This window comes from Protopterus annectens, chromosome 7.part0, assembly GCF_019279795.1.
Source record: "Protopterus annectens isolate FY-2018-M chromosome 7.part0, PAN1.0, whole genome shotgun sequence".
In the NCBI taxonomy this organism is placed as follows: Eukaryota; Metazoa; Chordata; order Ceratodontiformes; family Protopteridae; genus Protopterus; species Protopterus annectens.
In genome coordinates, this window is record NC_056739.1 from 474,437,780 (window position 1) to 474,457,482 (window position 19,703).

At 39.8% G+C, this 19,703-nt stretch overlaps 1 protein-coding gene across 1 annotated transcript in view; it reads left to right on the forward strand.

The window, feature by feature from the left end:
- Positions 1–19,703, forward strand: part of LOC122805991 (extracellular calcium-sensing receptor-like) — a 362,606-nt gene that overhangs the window by 181,726 nt on the left and 161,177 nt on the right. Inside the window, exons 4-7 of the mRNA XM_044076232.1 lie at positions 7,711–8,588; positions 8,726–9,138; positions 15,180–15,274; positions 16,164–16,391. Coding sequence (XP_043932167.1) covers positions 7,711–8,588; positions 8,726–9,138; positions 15,180–15,274; positions 16,164–16,391 — 1,614 coding nt within the window. The remainder of the gene's footprint in view (positions 1–7,710; positions 8,589–8,725; positions 9,139–15,179; positions 15,275–16,163; positions 16,392–19,703) is intronic.

Here is a 19,703-nt window from a genome sequence, read left to right on the forward strand (position 1 = left end):
CAGGATACTTAATGTTATATATCACAGATTACTTATCTCAGAGCCCTTCCTCCGACTTCCTCCAATTAGTTCAGTGTGAAATGGCAGAAACAGTCACAAGTTAACTTCTTAAGTAACAAAATTGAAACCTGAAACAACTTTAAAAAAAGCTTGAAAGAACAAATGAGGTGCTTACTCCAAGGCGTAGTCCAGGCTACCCCAGTCAGCCAATGACCACAAACAACTCACTCTCACTGAAATGCTATACTGGCTTTGGCTAAGCTATTAGGACCTGGGACATGTGCTCAGACACACAGCATATCCTAACAAACAACTAGGCCCAAAACACAAGCCTGAATATGGATAATGCTACACTACCAACACTACTTAGGTAGAAAAAACTGCAGAAATGTTTAAACAGATAAAGGATCAAGGGGATTCTAGACAATGCTTTTAAATGCAAACAAGTTATATGATACACTCCAAGCAGGAAGTCAGAACAAACAAACCCAACCAGATGCTTAACAATTGTAGAAAATTCTACTTAATACCTCATACAGTCAGTAAAATAAAAGTGCTATAAATAACTCAGAAATAAGCAAAAACAGGATACTTAATGTTAAATATCACAGATTACTTAGCTCAGAGTGCTTCCTCCGACTTTCTCTGATTAGCTCACTGTGAAATGGCAGAAAAAGTCACAAGTTAACTTGTTAAGTAACAAAGTTGAAACCTGAAGCAACTTTAAAAACAGCTTAAAAGAACCAATGAGGTGCTTACTCCAAGGCATAGTCCAGGCAACCCCAGTCAGCCAATGATCACAAACAATTCCCTCTCACTGAAATGCTATACTGGCTTTGGCTAAGCTATGATGGCCTGGGACATGTGCTCAGACACACAGCCTCTACTAACAAACAACTAGGCCCAAATCACAAGCCTGAATATGGACAATGCTACACTACCAACACTACCCCTCACTGGTGAGATCAGATCATAAACTAATCTCGCTGGAGGTCCTCATCCCGCCCCCACCTGAAACAAACAAGACCACAGTGAAAAACTTCTCAAAAGCCGACTTCACACTTTTAAAAACTAGTGTGGTCTCCTTTAAGGCCCCTGAGCCAGTGGTAAACATTACTCAAACCGCTGAATCACTTACAAATGCCTTCTACCAGCACCTACAGGACTGCATGGATCAGGCAATCCCAAACAAAACTAAGACTCTTTGTACCAAAGGCAAGCATCCAGTCTGGTGGACCCCAGCCATAAACAAGCTCTACAACAAAAGGAGGAAGCTACTACAAGATAGAGCAAAATCCTTGAAAGGTAAGACACCTTTGATCATTATAAGTAAAAACTAAGAGCTCTCATAAAATCATCCAAGGCAAATTTTGAGAGAAAAATCGCCAAGGATTCAAAAGACAATCATAAGGCCTTCTTTAGCTATGTTAGAAACCTAGGAGGAAACTCCCAGATATGCTCAGAATTAATTCAAAATGATGTGAAGATTACTGAACCTACACACATTGCCAACATACTGGCTGACAGGTTCAGTGCAAACTTCTCCCCCCCCCCCCCCCAAAAGGAGAGATATCTATACCAGAGGATTGTAGCCCCCCAAACATCTCCAACGCCCAGGTGAGAACTGCTCTCTCCAAAGCAAAAAACACAGCATCCATGGGACCGGATGGTGTCCCCGGCTGTGTGCTCCATGAACTCAATGAGGAATTAAACCCGCAGTTAGGACATCTGTTTAATCTTAGCCTCACCTCAGGATACGTACCCAAGGAGTGGCACACAGCGACTGTGGTCCCACTTCACAAGGGCGGTGCCTCCACCGACCCTGGAAATTACCGTCCCATTAGCTTGACAAGCCTTATCTGCAAAGCCATGGAGAGGATCATAATGGAACTCATAAATAAAGACATAGGGAACTTGCAGACTTTGGATCCAACCCAGTTTGGCTTTGTCAAAGGCAGATCATGCCTTTTAAACTTGGTTGACTTTTTCAAGACAGTCACCAAGGCCATTGATGAGGGAAAGGCAGTCCATACAGCCTACCTTGACCTGGCAAAGGCCTTCGACACAATACCCCACTCAGGTATCATCAAAAAACTCATCAGCTTGAATGTAAACCCATACATCACAAGATGGGTTGCAAACTGGCTAAGTGACAGAACCCACAGGGTCAGAGTTGCTGGAGCCATGTCAGACTCAAAGCCTGTCACAAGTGGTGTCCCACAGGGCTCAGTCCTGGGTCCACTCTTGTTCGGCATCTACTTTTCTGAAGTACAAGCAAACACAGGAGGGTTATGGCTGACAAAGTTTGCAGATGACTGCAAACTGGGCGCCATAGTCGAAACACATCTGACACAGATATCCTTCAGAAGGGCCTCACAGAAACGGATAACTGGTGCCAGAGCCATGGCCTAAAGTTAAATGCCAAGAAATGCATAGTCATACCCTTCGGGAAAAACAAGGTTACCCCTAGCTACCATATAGGTGGCAATCCACTGAGCACAGAAGAAGTCATCAGGGATCTGGGGACCCAGGTTGACAGTAGCCTTTCATTTGACACTCATGTTGCTAAAGTAGTTAGGAAAACCTTCTACATTGCCCACCTGATCATGAAGGGATTCACATCTAGATCAAGGGAGGTCATCGCCCCTGTACTCATCACTCATTAGACCTATGATTGAGTACAATGCCCCATTCGGAATGTATCTGACCAGACACCTGCAGCAGCTGGAAAGGCCCCAAAAGTTCCTCACCAAAAGGATAAAGGGTCTCAAAAATATGTCTTATGCTGCCCGACTGAAAGAACTCCAGCTCTATTCAGTCTCATACCGCTTGCTCAGAGGTGACCTGTGCCTGACATATAAGGCCATGTCAAACCCTGATTTGATGAATATGCTTCACCTCAAAAATCTAGATCCCTCAGAACCACAAGGGCGGGAGACTTAAACCTTGACACGGTTATTAATAGAACATGCTGGAGGGACAGATTCATCACCCAGAGACTCCCTATGCTGTGGAACAAAATCCCGGTACATGTGAGGCAGAGCACCTCGCTGGCCTTGTTCAAGAGGAATCTTGACCAATGGATGGGGGATCGCAGATATACCCCAGGGATTACTTCAGTGTCACTGCTTGACAGAGGCACAGCAAAATAATAGGCATAGTTTTATTCAAACTAAAGGGGTGGCGAAAGCCAAATAACTATGGGCTAGGCTTATAAATGCCCTTGGGCAGATAGCCTAGTATGAACCTATGAACCTACTTAGGTAGAAAAAACTGCAGAAATGTTTAAACAGATAAAGAATCAAGGAGACTCTAAAGAATGATTTTAAATGCAAACAGCTTATATGATACACTCCTAGCAGGAAATCAGAACAAACAAACCCAACCAGATGCTTAACCATTGTAGAAAACTCTACTTAATACTTCACACACATTGAGTAAAATAAAAGTGCTATAAATAACTCAGAAATAAGCAAAAAAAAGGATATGTAATGTTATATATCACAGATTACTTAGCTCAGAGCCCTTACTCTGACTTCCTCCAATTAGTTTAGTGTGAAATGGCAGAAACAGTCACAAGTTAACTTCTTAAGTAACAAAGTTGAAACCTGAAACAACTTTAAAAAATGCTTGAAAGAACCAATGAGGTGCTTACTCCAAGGCATAGTCCAGGCAACCCCAGTCAGCCAATGACCATGAACAATTCACTCTCACTGAAATGCTATACTGGCTTTGGCTAAGCTATGGATAGCCTGGGACATGTGCTCAGACACACAGCCTCTACTAACAAACAACTAGGCCCAAAACACATGCCTGAATATGGACAATGCTACACTACCAACACTACTTAGGTAGATAAAACTGCAGAAATGTTTAAACAGATAAAGAATCAAGGAGACTCTAGTAAATGCTATTAAATGCAAACAAGTTATATGATACACTCTTAGCAGGAAATCAGAACAAACAAACCCAACCAGATCCTTAACAATTGTAGAAAGTTCTACTTATTACCTCACACACAGTGAGTAAAATAAAAGTGCTATAAATAACTCAGAAATAACAAAAACAGGATACTTAATGTTATATATCACAGATTACTTAGCTCAGAGCCCTTCCTCCGACTTCCTCCAATTAGTTCAGTGTGAAATGGCAGAAACAGTCACAAGTTAACTTCTTAAGTAACAAAGTTGAAACCTGAAATAACTTTAAAAAAAGCTTAAAAGAACCAAAGAGGTGCTTACTCCAAGGCATAGTCCAGGCAACCTCAGTCAGCCAATGACCACAGACAATTCACTCTCACTGAAATGCTATACTGGCTTTGGCTAAGCTATGATGGCCTGGGACATGTGCTCTGGCACACAGCCTCTATTAACAAACAAATAGGCCCAAAACACAAGCCTGAATATGGACAATGCTACACTACCAGCACTACTTAGGTAGAAACAACTGCAGAAATGTTTAAACAGATAAAGGATCAAGGAGACTCTAGAGAATGCTTTTAAATGCAAACAAGTTATATGGTACACTCCTAGCAGGAAATTAGAACAAACAAACCCAACCAGATGCTTAACAATTGTAGAAAATTCTACTTAATACCTCACACACAGTGAATAAAATAAAAGTACTGTAAATAACTCAGAAATAGGCAGAAAACAGGGTATTTAATGTTATATATCACAGATTACTTAGCTTAGAGCCCTTCCTCTGACTTCCTCCGATTAGGTCAGTGTAGTTTTTCTTGTGGAAATGTTATGGATACCCAGTGTAGGATATCTTCCAGTATAGCTGTATTATCAATAGGATGGAAGTAAAGGAAAGTAATAAATGTTTCTTTATAATTGTTTATTTTGAAGAAAACAATGAGAATCTCCATTGAACTGAGTTTTGGTACTGATTTGCTATAAAGGAAAATGTGGTAGGTGTTGGGAAATATTAAAGCAATTCCACCACCTTTGCTCTTTATACAGTCATTATGGCTGATGTTATAGGCAGGAGGTATAACTTCAGAGTAAATTATGTTGGGTTTAAGCCAAGTTTCAGTTGCAGGGAGAACATTAGGCTTATGTTGGGTAATGCAGCCATGTAGTTCAGTAGTTTTATTTGTTATGCTTCTAACATTTATTGCAGCAAATATTAGATCACCAGGGCTGGGGACTGGCAGTGTTGGGTTAGAGAAGAGTGTGGAAGAGAATTATCTTTGTGCTTATTGTGATATAGCTCCTCCTAGACACAGGTTTTGGTATATTGCAGAAATATGTGTACTTGTTTTTTGGAGAGGATTCTTGCACTTAATTTTGTTTTGGTTTGAGTTGAAGTGCAATGAATCAGTCTATATTTGGAATAAATGTGAGGGGCAATATTAAGTAGGCTTGGTGCAATGTGTAGAGACTGTAAAGAGGAAGTAAGGAGAGATGGTTGGGACAGAGTTGGAGAGATGTTGAGACATATTGTTGAGTCATGGAAGGATGAAAAATGGCACAGTAGGAGGAGAAGAATATACGATAAGTTGAAGAGTAGCTTAATTAAGTACAGGAATCTATATTTTATAGATGCCAGGTAGTGTGGAAGGAGCAATGAAGAAAGAAACAAGAAGTTGCAGGGCAATAGGAGATTCAGTGATGGTGGATTCTGAAAGCTTGTAGACGATAGGTAGGAAGAGAAGCATTTTCTGTAAAAAAGGAGAGTTAGCTTGTCCTGGTATCTTCTCTGGTAAGTAAGGTACAGATGGGTATGAAAGGCTAGAGTATAATGATCTAATAAAAATAAAAGAAATGAGGGTTTATTTGAAAAAGTAAAATATGCAATGTGGAATAGATAGGTACTATTAGGGAGGGTTGTGATTATGAATTGAAATACTACAAAGCAGTATGAGAGGGAGAAAGATAGTTGGGAATTGAGATAAAAATTAAATGGAGCTAGGGAAACAGGAAACAAGAAACAGAAGCTTTTATATAGATGTAGTAAGGTCATTGTGGGAAGGGTTTTTGAATAAGAGTCACAAGTGAAATGTGTAGTAGGAAGTATGTTAGAGTAAAAGAGGGTGTGGTGGGTGAGATTTGGGGGCACTCTCAGATCATAGGTTCATAGGTTCATAGGTAGGTACTAGGGTATTGGCCCTAGGGCATATATAAGCCTAGCCAAATGGTACCCTGGATTTTGCCACCCAAGAAAATTATTTTCCTGTGCCCATGTCAAGCAGAGTCACAGAAGTGATCCCTGGGGTGAATTTCCTATCTCCCATTTAATCATCAAGATTTTTCTTGAAAAGTGCTAATGAGGAGCTTTGTTTGATATCGATAGGTAGTTTGTTCCAGAGTAGGGGAAGTCCCCCGGACAGGAATCTATCCTTTCAGCATGTTCTGTTTATTGTGGTAACGTACAAAAATGTCCCCCTGCGCGTAAGGAGCTGCCCGGCTCTCCGTGAATAAACCAAAAAGAAAAAATAAGCCAGCAGCAAGTAGACTGAATTCAAACAAAAAGTAGTTTAATAAAAACTACTCAAACAGCATTATGGCATCCTACCACAAACCGGTTTCGGCCACGGTTGTAAACCTAGCCTTCTTCAGTGTACAGCAAGGAGGCTTGTCAAAATTGCTGTATTTAAACAAGTAGAGCCATACTGATTGGTTAAAAAGTTTTTGAACATTTGCTGATAAATAATCAGCATAAATAATGAAAATTAATACATTCAAAATACATTAAGGACCAGAATACATTCAGTAATACAGAAGCTAACTGTATCTATATATATATTTTTATACATGTATATGTATTCTGTTGTTCTGTCACTTGATAGTTATCATCAGAAAATGTTTAAAAGGGACTGCATCTTTATTATTTTTCAATAATACAGGTGGATCTTTTTTCTAGCTTCCATTTGGACTTATTTTGATGGACTCTATACTGTGGTTCATTCCTATTTGTTAACAACAATAATTATGTCTCTTTTTCTATACTGTGATTTATTTCAGTAATTTGGATAATTATTGATGTATAAACATAAGTATTGTTTATATTTATGATCTCTAGTTAGCATTTTGTTGCATATATTTTTTATGCTCTTTGCTGTGGGGGCTTATGTATATGCTGTGCAATATTATTTCATTGATTTTTTACTTTTGAAAAATATTTGTTCCGACCAATTCTAAATGCTATCTAAGGGTCAATACTAACAACTTTTGAAATAACATAGATGATTTATGACTGTTGTCCTTACAGTAGATCAGAGACATTGATGATTTATGAAGCTTATTATCTTTACAGATAGGAACTGAGTCACATGACTCTACACAAATTACTATTTTGGAGTCCCTATGATTGATTCAATTATAATATAAGCTGACTATTTAGTCTAGTTTGGCTTATTGTGTCAGTATCTGCCCATGACTTGTTTTACACAATTTGAATGACATCAGTGTATTTTGGCAAATAGTTACATCTAAATATATTTTCCACTTCATTGAGCTAACGCACATAATTATCTTCTGGGTCTTATTACTTTTTTTCACTACTGGGACTATCTTTTTCTAATTTTAATAAAAATATACATTTGTATGCCAAACTACAGATCTTTGGTTGTTTTCACAAGTCATTATCAAAGTACCATTATTGTCCTGTACCAGACGTGGCTATAACGGACCAGCTTTTGGCATTATTGTCCATTGCCATTATTGTCTGATTATTGCTAGATCATTTGATCTTTCTATACAGGCCGTGGTTCTATTTAATAACAATTTTGGATACACTATGGATCTTAAAAAGTTACTTTTGGATCTATCATCGGATAAAGATGATATTGCAGCATTTGGCATTGGTGATGACACCACTGTATCAGGGAATATGATCTCTTTAAAACCTGAACAAAAATGTGAACAACAATTTGCTGCGCTAAATAAAAACATGAAGGCACTGAGATCTTGTGTTTGGCATCACAAATTACTAAAAGCCTATTTGGTAAAGGGCATTTGCCCTAGGGGTCTCAGAGTGAAAATACAGCCCTTGGTGGCCAGCCCTGATGAGAATTTACTTACGGAATGGACCTCTATCCAACAGGAATGCTCAATGAAGTTTGTGAAATCTCTATCTGATTATTACACTAGAATCATTGAGAGTGAAACCACTTTAGTTCTTAAGTCTATTGAGGAGTGCAATCATTATCAAAATGAAACTTTTTTTCCCACTTTATTAACAAAATTGAGTACTGAACTGTTAAGTTTTGATACTATTCTGAAAGAAAGAAAACTCAAAAAGTTTTCTCGTGACCTTTCAGATTATGGTAAGGGACAACCGTTCAAGAATATTAGGCATGTTCGATTCCAAGAAGGACATAATGCAAACAAACAATTTTCTAAATCTAAAAGGAAAAGTCCACGCTCCATATTAAAAGGGCATAGTAACAATACTGAGTCTACTGACTTTGAAACCTCGTCTGGCACAGATACTGACACACAGTCCACCATTGATTCCCCCACCCCCAAACGTAAAAACTATGTATCCCCTTTAGGGAACACAGAGGGAGGAGGAGGGGGGGCAGGAAGCATAGAAAAAGTCACCAGTCTTCAGAATTTGTTGGAGATATTGACCAAAAAGTAAACAATGTATGTAACATATCCAGTACTACACTAACAGGTGAACAGATATCTTTATTAAATAAAGGTCTATCTTTCATTCCTGGCTTTTTTGTTCCAGAAGATTTATTCACTAATGATTTATTTGCATTTTGCAGACTCATCAACCTAAAATTGTTTTTCCAGGATCGAGATGATCCAGAATACTTACAAATGGAATCCTTCAAATATCACACCTCCAAGTTCAATCCCCCTATGCATCCAACTGTTAACCTCTTATTGCGAAGTGTACTTAATGAGTTACATTTTAAGCATAACTATGATATACCTATGTCCAATAACATTACTGATGGTGAAAAATCTTGTCTAGAGGAACTTGTACGTAATAAAGATTTGGTAATTATCAATGCAGACAAAGGAGGGGCAGTGGTAGTGTTAGATTGGAGTGACTATGACACTGAAGCACATAAACAACTTAATGATGTTAAGTATTATACAAAAATGCCACTGGACCCCACCTCAGTTTTTAAAAAGGATATTGATGATTTTCTGAACTCTGCTGTTGACAATGGTATTATCAATAAAAAAACACTCTATCATTTAACTATTACTGATCCCACTAGACAATATATTTATTTTCTACCAAAAATACATAAGGATCTTTTACATCCACCTGGTAGGCCCATTGTGTCAGGTATGGGGTCGATTACTGAACCTCTTTCTGAATTTCTAACCATGCATTTAAAGCCTCTGTTGATACATGTTAGATCACGAATACAAGACACTACTCAATTTTTGAGTATTGTAAATGACATGCAGTTAGATTCAGATTGGTGGCTTTGTACCTTGGACGTAAGTTCACTTTACACTAACATTCCACATTGGGGAGGACTTGATGCAATTGAATTTTGGCTCAATGAATCCAAATTATACCAACCTGGATTCAATACTCTTTTGTTAAATTTGACTGAGCATGTTTTGACTAAAAATGTTTTTTTCTACAACCAGGAATGTTACCTACAGATCAGAGGTACAGCTATGGGGGCATCTTTTGCCCCATATATGCAGATCTGTTTATGGCATATATTGAACAAATTATGATCTATGATGACACTCATAATTTGTTTTGCCAGAAATTGATATCTGGCGAAGATACTTGGATGATTGCTGGATGGTGTGGAGATCGGATGTTCCATATCTCCAGGAATTTATGGAATATCTGAATGATAATAAATGGGAATACAATTTACAATTACTTATGACCAAAATCAATTACATTTTGGATGTTTTGGTAACTAGAAACAATGATAACACCTTAACAACTGAAACTCATAGAAAATTCCCTCAGTATAATACGATTCTCCACGCATCCAGCTTTCATCCAAAACACATCGCAAAGAACATCCCTAAATCACAATTTATCAGGATAAGGCGTAATTGTTCTGATAATAATACTTTTGTCAATCATGCTCAGGATTTGCATAATAGATTTATTGAGAGGGGCTATAATTCAGGATATGTGACTATGGCTCAGAATTATGCATCTGGTCTACATAGACCTAATCTATTAACATATCAAAAGAAGCCCATCAAGTCTAACAAATTAAGATTTACCACCACATTTAGTAGAAACACTAACAACTTCATTAAGATCATCAGGGACAACTGGAATATACTGGAGGCCGATGTTAGAACTAAAAACATTATTCCTGATAAATGCCTATTCTCTTTTCGAAAAGGCAAGAATTTGGCTGGTCATTTCAATCATTACAAACACCATTATGAATCCATTTTACCGCAGGTGTATCAAACCACTATCTTGGGGGACAAGCTTATAGGTTCCTTTCCATGTGGCCACTGTGTCAATTGTAAGCACATGTTGAAAATCAAGGAGTTCACTAGCAGGAATACCAACACAGTTTTTGACATTACATTTTTTGCCAATTGTAACACGGATTGGGCCATCTATTTGGCTTGTTGCACCTGCCACTCATTTTATGTTGGGCAGACGTCACGACCAGTCAAACTACGTGTCTCGGAGCATCTCAGTGACATCAGATGCAAGAAAATAACCAACGCACTATACAAACATACTCTTACCCATGGTACTGCACAATTTCATTTCACCATTATTGATAAAATTATTGGTGATAGAACCAATAAGAGCGGTTGGCATAATAAACTTGATTTAAAAGAAAAGAAATGGATAACCAAATTGGGTGCATTATTCAATCCAGGGTTAAATGAATGTTTATAAACAAAGACTTGCATATAGGATACATCTTTGTTGTATATTGGATTATGTATATTTGGTGTTTCAATATCTAGATATATACAACAGAATACATATACATGTATAAAAATATATATATAGATACAGTTAGCTTCTGTATTACTGAATGTATTCTGGTCCTTAATGTATTTTGAATGTATTAATTTTCATTATTTATGCTGATTATTTATCAGCAAATGTTCAAAAACTTTTTAACCAATCAGTATGGCTCTACTTGTTTAAATACAGCAATTTTGACAAGCCTCCTTGCTGTACACTGAAGAAGGCTAGGTTTACAACCGTGGCCGAAACCGGTTTGTGGTAGGATGCCATAATGCTGTTTGAGTAGTTTTTATTAAACTACTTTTTGTTTGAATTCAGTCTACTTGCTGCTGTTTATTGTGGTGACAAGGTTTAGATCCCTAGAGCGTGTAGCTTGGAGGGATTGAGATTTCTTTAAGGGAAGCATGTCCAACAGCTCTGGGTTGGACATAGCTTTGTATGTTAGGCAGAGATCGCCTCTGAGTAGGCAATATCCGATGGAGTAAAGCTGCAGTTTTTTTGAGACGGTCTGCATATGGCATCTGTTTGAGGCCAGTAATCCTCTTTGTGAGGTATTTCTGCGACCTTTCCAGTTGTTGTAGATGTCTTGTGAGGTACTTACCAAAAGGGGCATTGTACTCTATAATGGGTCTAATGAGTGACGAATAGAGGGGAACAATGAACTCTTTTTTCCTGGATGAGAAACCTTTTGTGATGAGGTGTGCCACATAGAAGGATTTCCTGACTACTGTGTCAATGTGATTATCAAAGGAGAGACTACTGTCCACCTGTGTCCCAAGGTCTTTTATCACACTTTCGGTGTTAAGTAGACCACCGCCTATGTGGTAGTTCATGGGTACCGAGATTTTACCAAAAAGGGTGACAATGCACTCTTTGACATTGAACTTGAGACCATGGCTTTGACACCAGGCATCTGTCTCAGTGAAGCCCATTTTCTAGGATGTCCACATCGTTAGGAGTTTAGATTATGGCTCCTAGTTTGCAGTCATCTGCAAACTTCATTAGCCAAACACTTTCTGTGTTAGCCTGTACTTCAGAGAAATAAATACCAAACAGGAGAGGACCCATGACTGAACCCTGTGGTACTCCACTTGTCACTGGTCTGAAGTTGGATTTGGAGTCTGCTACTTTCACAATGTGGGTTCTGTCAGTGAGCCAGTTGGCAAACCATCTTGCGGCATAGGGAATTATACCTAGTTTAGTGAGGTTATCTATAATTCCAGGGTGGGGGATGGTATTGAAAGCCTTGGCGAGATCTAGATAGGCTGTGTGAACCATGTTACCCTCATCTACGGCTTTGGTGACCATTTCAAAGTAGTCTATCAGGTTTAGAAGACATGATCTGCCTTTACAAACCTGAACTGGGTGGTGTCCAGAGTTTGGAGATTACCAATGTCATTGTTTATAAGTTCCATGATGATACATTCCATAGCCTTGCAGAACAGGCTCATCAGGCTAATGGGGCGGTAGTTCCCAGGGTCAGTGGTGGCTCTCCCTTTGTGGAGTGGTATAACCGTCGCTGTGCGCCATTCAGTGGGTACAAAGCCTGAGGTGAGGCTATGATTGAACATGGTATTTACATGGCATGCCAGTTCATTCTGTAGTTCGTGTAGGACGCAGCCAGGGATGTTGTCAGCTCCCATGGATGCTGTGTTCTTGGCTTTGGAGAGTGTGTTTTTTACATGTGCAGTTGTGATTACAGGAACTTTGCATTCTTTCAGTATAGAGATGGGCCCTTAAGAGGATGAGGGGGGGGTAAGGTTAGCACTGAACCTACCTGCCAGGATGCTGGCAATATCAATTTGTTCTGTATATTTAATGCCATTGTGCTGTAACCCAGAGCAGATCTGAGTGTTGCCATTGAGATTCTTGACATAGCTATAGAATGCTTTGTGGTTGTCTTTAGAATCAGTGGTTATTTTGTTTTCATAACTAGCTTTGGAGGATTTTATGAGAGATCTCAGCTTCTTACTGATGCTGACCAGGGAGTTCCTCTAATCATGGGATTTTACTCTTTTGCAGCAGTTTCTTTCTTCTGTTGTAGAGTTTGTTTATGGTAGGGAACCACCAGATTGTCTTCTGTTTTTTGGAGGATAGCATCTTGGTTCTGTTAGGGATTGCAAGATCCATGCACTCATGTAAGTGCTTATAAAGTGCATTTGTGTAGGATTCAGCAGTTGTACCTCTATTGTCCATCAGCATGGGTGTTGTAAAGTTTGCCACTTCTGTCTTAAGAAGTGTGAAGTTGGCTTTGGAGACATTTTTTACAGTGGTTTCCATAATGGGGTGTGGGGGCAGGATGTGGATGTCTAAGGTGATTAGCTTGTGGTCGGATCTGACCAACGAGGAATTTACCTGTGGTGTGGAACACCGGTTGCCCATGTTGTTAATGACCAGATCTAGGATATTGCTGCCCTTGGTGGGGGTGTGGATAAGTTGATCTAAGGTGTCTGAATTTATGAATTCCAGAAAATGTTGAGCACAAGAGTTGGTACATGAGTCATTTTCCCATTTAATGGTGGGATAGTTGAACTCTCCCATTATTAGGGTGTTAAATTGTACCCTAATATTTTCCAGTGTATCAAGAAATGAGGAGTGGGAATCCTGGGGTATGGTGGGGGATCTGTAGCAAGCTACAATTTGGATTGCAGTCTTTCCCAGAGTTAGTTGCACTTGGATAATCTCAGATGCATTATGCTGAGCAACTAGCCTGGAGGTGTGGATATCATTAAAGAATATGATCATGCCTCCGCTTTTAGTGTTTCGGTCCAGGCTAGGTGGCCAAAAGGTGTGGTATGAATTGTAGCCTGGTAATTCAGGGGTGCTCTCTGGAGCCTTGAACCAGGTCTCTGTCACTGCACAGATGTTGATGTTCTCCGTTTTAAGGAGTGCCTTGAGTGAGTGCATTTTGAGGTTTAGACTTCTAGCATTGAGTAGCATTACCCTCTGATTTTGCTTGCATGTACTTGTTCCAGTGATGAATTTGTCATTTGAACCTTTCCTAAAAAAGGCACTATAGGGGTGGCAAGAGCCTTAGCCAGTATCTGGAATCCAAAGGGTGACAGGTGCAGGCCATCTCTGGCAAAGCATTGTGGTTTGTCGATCATGTCATCCCAGGCAGACAGATACTGGATCCCCTTAGAATGACAACAGAAGCTTAGCCAATAGCTGAAGTCAATCATTTTGCCCTTGTACTGTGGTATCATTCTTGGTGATGGCAGGATGCTAATCAGGGCTAGGGTCATACCTGCCTGGGCTACAAGATCGGACAGTTCCTCAAATTATATCTGAGAGCAATCAGTTTATAGACAGTACAAAGCAAGTAACAAAGAGATATGAAGTAAAGCAGAATTTCTCTCATTTCCTGAGGCTAAATAACTGGTATATCCAGTGCAGTCCCATGGTAAAGAAAAAGGGACCTTGGCCAACTTTGTAGGGGGTCCTTCGAGTACATGTACTATTTCACAGAGACTTTCAGTCACAAATCAGGCGTGCATTCAACTGATTAAAGTTATTAGACAGCAAGGTTCTTCACAATAAATGTGCTTAAATTATACAATGACAAAATTTTCAATAAACATGTAGGTGAATGGCCTTGTGGCAGAGCTCCTGCAGTATAGAGGTCAGATGTAATGATTGCAGGCTACTACACAATCACAGAATTTTCAGTAAACTTGTATCGAGGTCAGATGTAGTTAATGCAGGCTCTGCTCTATGATGGAAGATAGTGACTGATTGTAAGAGGAGACATATATATGTATAAAATGTGGTTGCTTATTTTTTTTAAAAAGCTAAACTAGTGGTCTGTTTTTGTGAGGGGCTGTGTGGGTTTGTGTGTGTAGGTACAGTTGGTGGAATTATATTGCAGCTGAGTTGCTAAAGGTTGGCTGCCACATAATACTTTGTGTTTTTTCTTCCTTAGTTGTGAGATCATAGTGTTAGTATATATACATATAAGTTTTGAGGTTGTGGAGGTAGGGCACCCACATCAGGTGTCAAAGTAGCTTTTTAAAGGTATTTTTGTTTATTTTCTTTTTGTTTTATTTTAGGGTAACTAAGCAGAAGTGGTGATAAATATAAATGTATTGCTTATATTAGCGATCATTAGGTCAAAGTGTTTTTTTCTTTGATTTATTTGCATTGTATGGGGGGGGGTTGGAGAGTGATCACAACTGTAAATGTATTTCTCATACTTGTGATCATTAGGTTTCAATGTTTTTTGTTTTTGCTGTATTTGGTCACAAATTGAACTGCATAACATTTTTTGTTTTGTTCAGTTTCTTCAGCAATTAATGATAATATACTGAGGGGTGTATGTGGGAGAGTGAATGTCCAAGTTGTCTTGTGTTATAGTAACAAAGGGCTTTTTAAGGTAAGCCTCACATTAGTAATACATGCTAACTCAAATCCTGCCCCTATCCCTAAGGTGGGCAGGGGACAATGCCCCCCTTCCCTTATTTAGTAACTTGTGATAACCCTGCCCCTGCCTCTAACCCTAAAGTACAGCTTACCTTACAAAAAGCCCTTTCATTACACTATCACTATTCAGACAAATTTGAACTGAATATGTGGTTGCATTATGGGTAGTACACTGGAAAAGGAAATTTCTTTCCTCTTTCAGTATACTGTCCATTGCACAGGAACATTGCTACTATAATGATTGGTCAGTGTGTTTTGGTAAATGATTTTGTGTCACTCATTAAACATTTTAACCTTTCAAATACATAAAAATCAAACATGCTCACACAGGCAGACTAAAGTGTCATGCCTATCGGTAGGATCTATGAAAAATAGGCAGCCCATTTGCTGCTTTCTGCCTTTAAAGGATAACTAATGGTTTCAGTACTGAGATTCAAGTTCTCAGGAACTGAGATTGTGCTTTTTAATACCACAGTTCCATACAATTGTATGTGGTTGACTGACATAAGTACCTAGCGTTGGGTCATTGGGTGGCTTTAAGCACTGTTTGAAAACCTATTTGAATTAGCCTATGTCTTGTTTTGTTCTGCCTGCTTTTGGTGCTTGCTTTCATCGTTTTTCTTATGACATTATCTACTTACCTGTTTTATGTATTTATATGTTTTTATTGATTGTTTTAGCACTTAGTTATTTTTCCTCTTTTGATCTAAAGTTTGTACGTTCACCCTGTGCAGTGACTGGATTCAAGGAGTTACCTAAACCTGAGCTTTACATTGTACTCAGAAATCTTTCTGCCATACAAACACTTATAGGGGTTCCCCTTCATCTTTTCCTTTCTTTAGTTGCTTCATTATGCCAGAAATGTCCATTTCAACAACAGTGCTGGTGAAGAGATGTATTTTGACAAGAATGGTGACCCTCCGCCAATATATGATATCCTTAACTTCTCTTTCTTCCCAGATGGGACCAGCAGATACATCCAAGTTGGTAGGTTTGACAACACAGTCCAAGGAAAGCCAGAAATCAGTATCAATGAAGGAGATATTTTATGGAATGAACAATTCAAGCAGGTATTTAATTCCTCTGTGTCTCCTGCTTTTTAATTAAATATGCTATAATTGTTTTCCATCCTTTTTATTCTTAATGTCCTATTCTCTTTTGATTATTTTATTTCTTTCCAGTCTATACTTTCCCCAAATTACTTCCCATTGTTGAGTTTTTGGGGAATACGTAGGTGGATGTGTGCATCTTTGATATGCTTATATCACTGTAGCTATCCTTTCTATATGCCTGTAGGTCTTCTTCTTTTTAAGTAGAGGTATGTATACATTTAATGATACACAGAATGTAATCATTGGCAAAATTAGTTGAAAGAAATGTGCAATGAAGACCTTGTTAAACATAAAGCAAGCAAGAAACCCATCAAAACCAAGTATAATGTATTAAGTAAGCATTTTAAATTATAATAAAAATACACAAAGGGGGTAATTCAATAAAATCTACACGGAGTGATTTTCAGTGTAGGCATAGTGGCATGGAGCTTACACAGAAGTAAGCAGCCATGCAATCCAATAAACAGAGCAGAGAAGCGTGCATGAGTCTATGGACATGGATGTGCATGTGGCATGCAAACCACCTCATAAGCAGGTGAATTGCATGCAAATAAGGCTGCTGGAGTGACCCAGCAAGCAGATAGTCAATCCTGCAGAGCCCTTGTTGGTGTCCGAAGTGTACACGGAAAATTTCCATGTACAAGAAAATAAAAATTGAACAGGGGATATAAAAGCCCATTTAGAAGATCAAAAATTGCATAGTAGACACAAATATGTGCAAAACAATGCCCTGTGTATCCAGAAAATAATGCAAAATAATGTAATATAATTTTTTTAATGCTCATATTATGTTTGTGTGGTGTGCTACAGTGCAAAAACGTGCCATTATGCAAAAAAAAATATTTAAAAGTTTAAAAATGAAAAATAAGAAATATGTGAGAATAATGTGTTATGGGGCACTGCATGGAGTACCCACAATGGTAGATTTCAGGTGTATATTGGGAGGCAGGCCCTGGAATATTGTGGTATCCAGGTTGTGTGCACGGATCTGTATGCAATTGAGCTGGGGTTACTGAGTAGCAAAATGGGCTACTGTGTCTGCAGATAAAATAAATGTAGCCCCAGGATCATGTTGGTGTCCAGAGAAGAGCTAGCTGAAATCAAAAGGGGGTGTGTCACTATATGTTTAAGCGGATTTGAGCTCAGCGGCACCTGTTTGCATGGTGTGCTTCTCATCTAAGTACAGGGATGTGCCCAATGCTGCTAAGCTTTGTTTAACTTCAGGCGATTGTTTTAGCTGGCTTGAGCATGTTTACATGGTGCGCCACTGTGCTGAGTGTGTCCATCCATGAGGGTGTGTCTATTGACTGCTGAGCATTGTTTATACCATCTGGCGTGGGTTTGCACACTGCGCCACAGTGCTTAGCAGGGAAGGCAGTTAAAAAAAAAAGAAAAGGAAATAGTCTGTGAAAGCCAATCATGTATAAATTACTGATAACCCTTGTTCCACTTACTCTGGGCCATTCAAACCCCTCAATGATGTATCTGGCAGGTGGAATGCATCATAGTTAGCCAATCACACAGGCTGCATCTGCAGCAGACCACTATAAATTATGCACACACCCTACAATCTGATTTCTTCCCCATACTTTGCACCATTGGAGAGCAGACCTGGGAATTTTTACTGACAGAATGCTAGCGGCTGCTGCTGCTCTCCTACATATGTATGTACTAGAGGCTGAGGTCAATGCTGCTGCTGCTACTGACAATAGGCCTAGACTGAGAAGGAGAAGAGTGTTCAGGCCCAGAGTAACCTTCCAGGAGCTACATGAGCTAGAGATTTCAGAGTGCCACAGGGTGGACAGAGACATACTACAAGAACTCACAGTTCTACCGCCCTCAACTTAGACCCAGAGCCAACAGAGGGGAACCCATCCCAGTGGAAACAAAGGTATGTGTAGCCCATAGAATACTAGCTACAGGTACCTTTCAAAGACCAGCTGGGGACATAATGGGGGTCTCACAGCCTTCTGCATCCAGGGTATTCCACCATTTCCTGGCTGCCATGCAAACACATGCCAGTGAACACATTTATTTACCCTGTACCCCTGAGACAAGGGCCAGCAGTATGTATCTCTTCTACCATGTAGCACACTACCCTGATGTACTAGGTGCCATAGACTGCAGTCATGTACACATCAAAGCACTGCCCAGTGAGGAGGGTAGAGTCTATGTCACCCACAAGGGGTATCACTCCATCAACTGCCATGTCATGTGCAATGCCTAGGGCATTATAATGAATGTGTGTGCTGGCAGCCCTGGCAGTTATCACAACTCTCGTATCTGGCACACATCACAGCTGCACCAGATGTTTGCCATGGGAGACATCCCATATGGTCATCTACTGGGGGATGCTGGTTACACACTGTAACCGTGGATGATGACACCTATCAGAAATGCACACACACACTTACTGAAGAATGCCATAATGAGACACACACACAAACTAGGAACATCATGGATCATGTGTCTGGGCTGCTCAAGTCACAGTTCATGTGCCTCAAAATATCTGATCGAGCCCTGCAGTACTTTCCAGCCACATCTGCAATGATGTTCACAGTATGTGCCATGCTGCGTAATATGATCCTGCAGAAGCAACTGGGGTAGAATCAACACAGGAAATTGACGTACAGCCCCCCCACCACTGCCAAGGTCCCCACAGCCACACCGACAGGAGGATTCAGAGTAGGAATCACCTGAGGTTGTCCCTGAAGGCAGATATAAGCATGCCCAGTATGCCCTGGCCTTGGCAAAGAGGCAACACATAGCTCATGCACTGACAACCAATAGTCCTAGGAACTGACACCTTACTCCAGCTCACATACATAATAAAAAGGATGCCAGCCACACAACACATTACAACCTGAACCTCACTATGTATTGGCTGTGTACTGCATGCATCAGACAGAGTCAGCCCTGCAACACAGGTATGTCAACTGCTGCATTCACAAGGTAAGTCACTCTCCTTAACAACAAATGTACGGGGTACTACACTATGGTAGCATATGCATGGACCTGCTGCATGTATGCAAGGGAATAGAGTGGGCTACTGGGCTACTTGCAGAGACCTAACAGCTATGTGGGACAACAGGTACTCTGTCCAATAGTGACTGCCCCATAGTATCCAGTAGGCCACAAGGCAGCAAAACCCACTGCAGTATGCAAGGGAAATGTCAAGTAGTGGGGTCATAGGACAGACGAATGACTGTCAATGCCAGGGTCCCCTACCCACAATACATCAGTGTTCCAATACAACTGCAGTAACAGTAT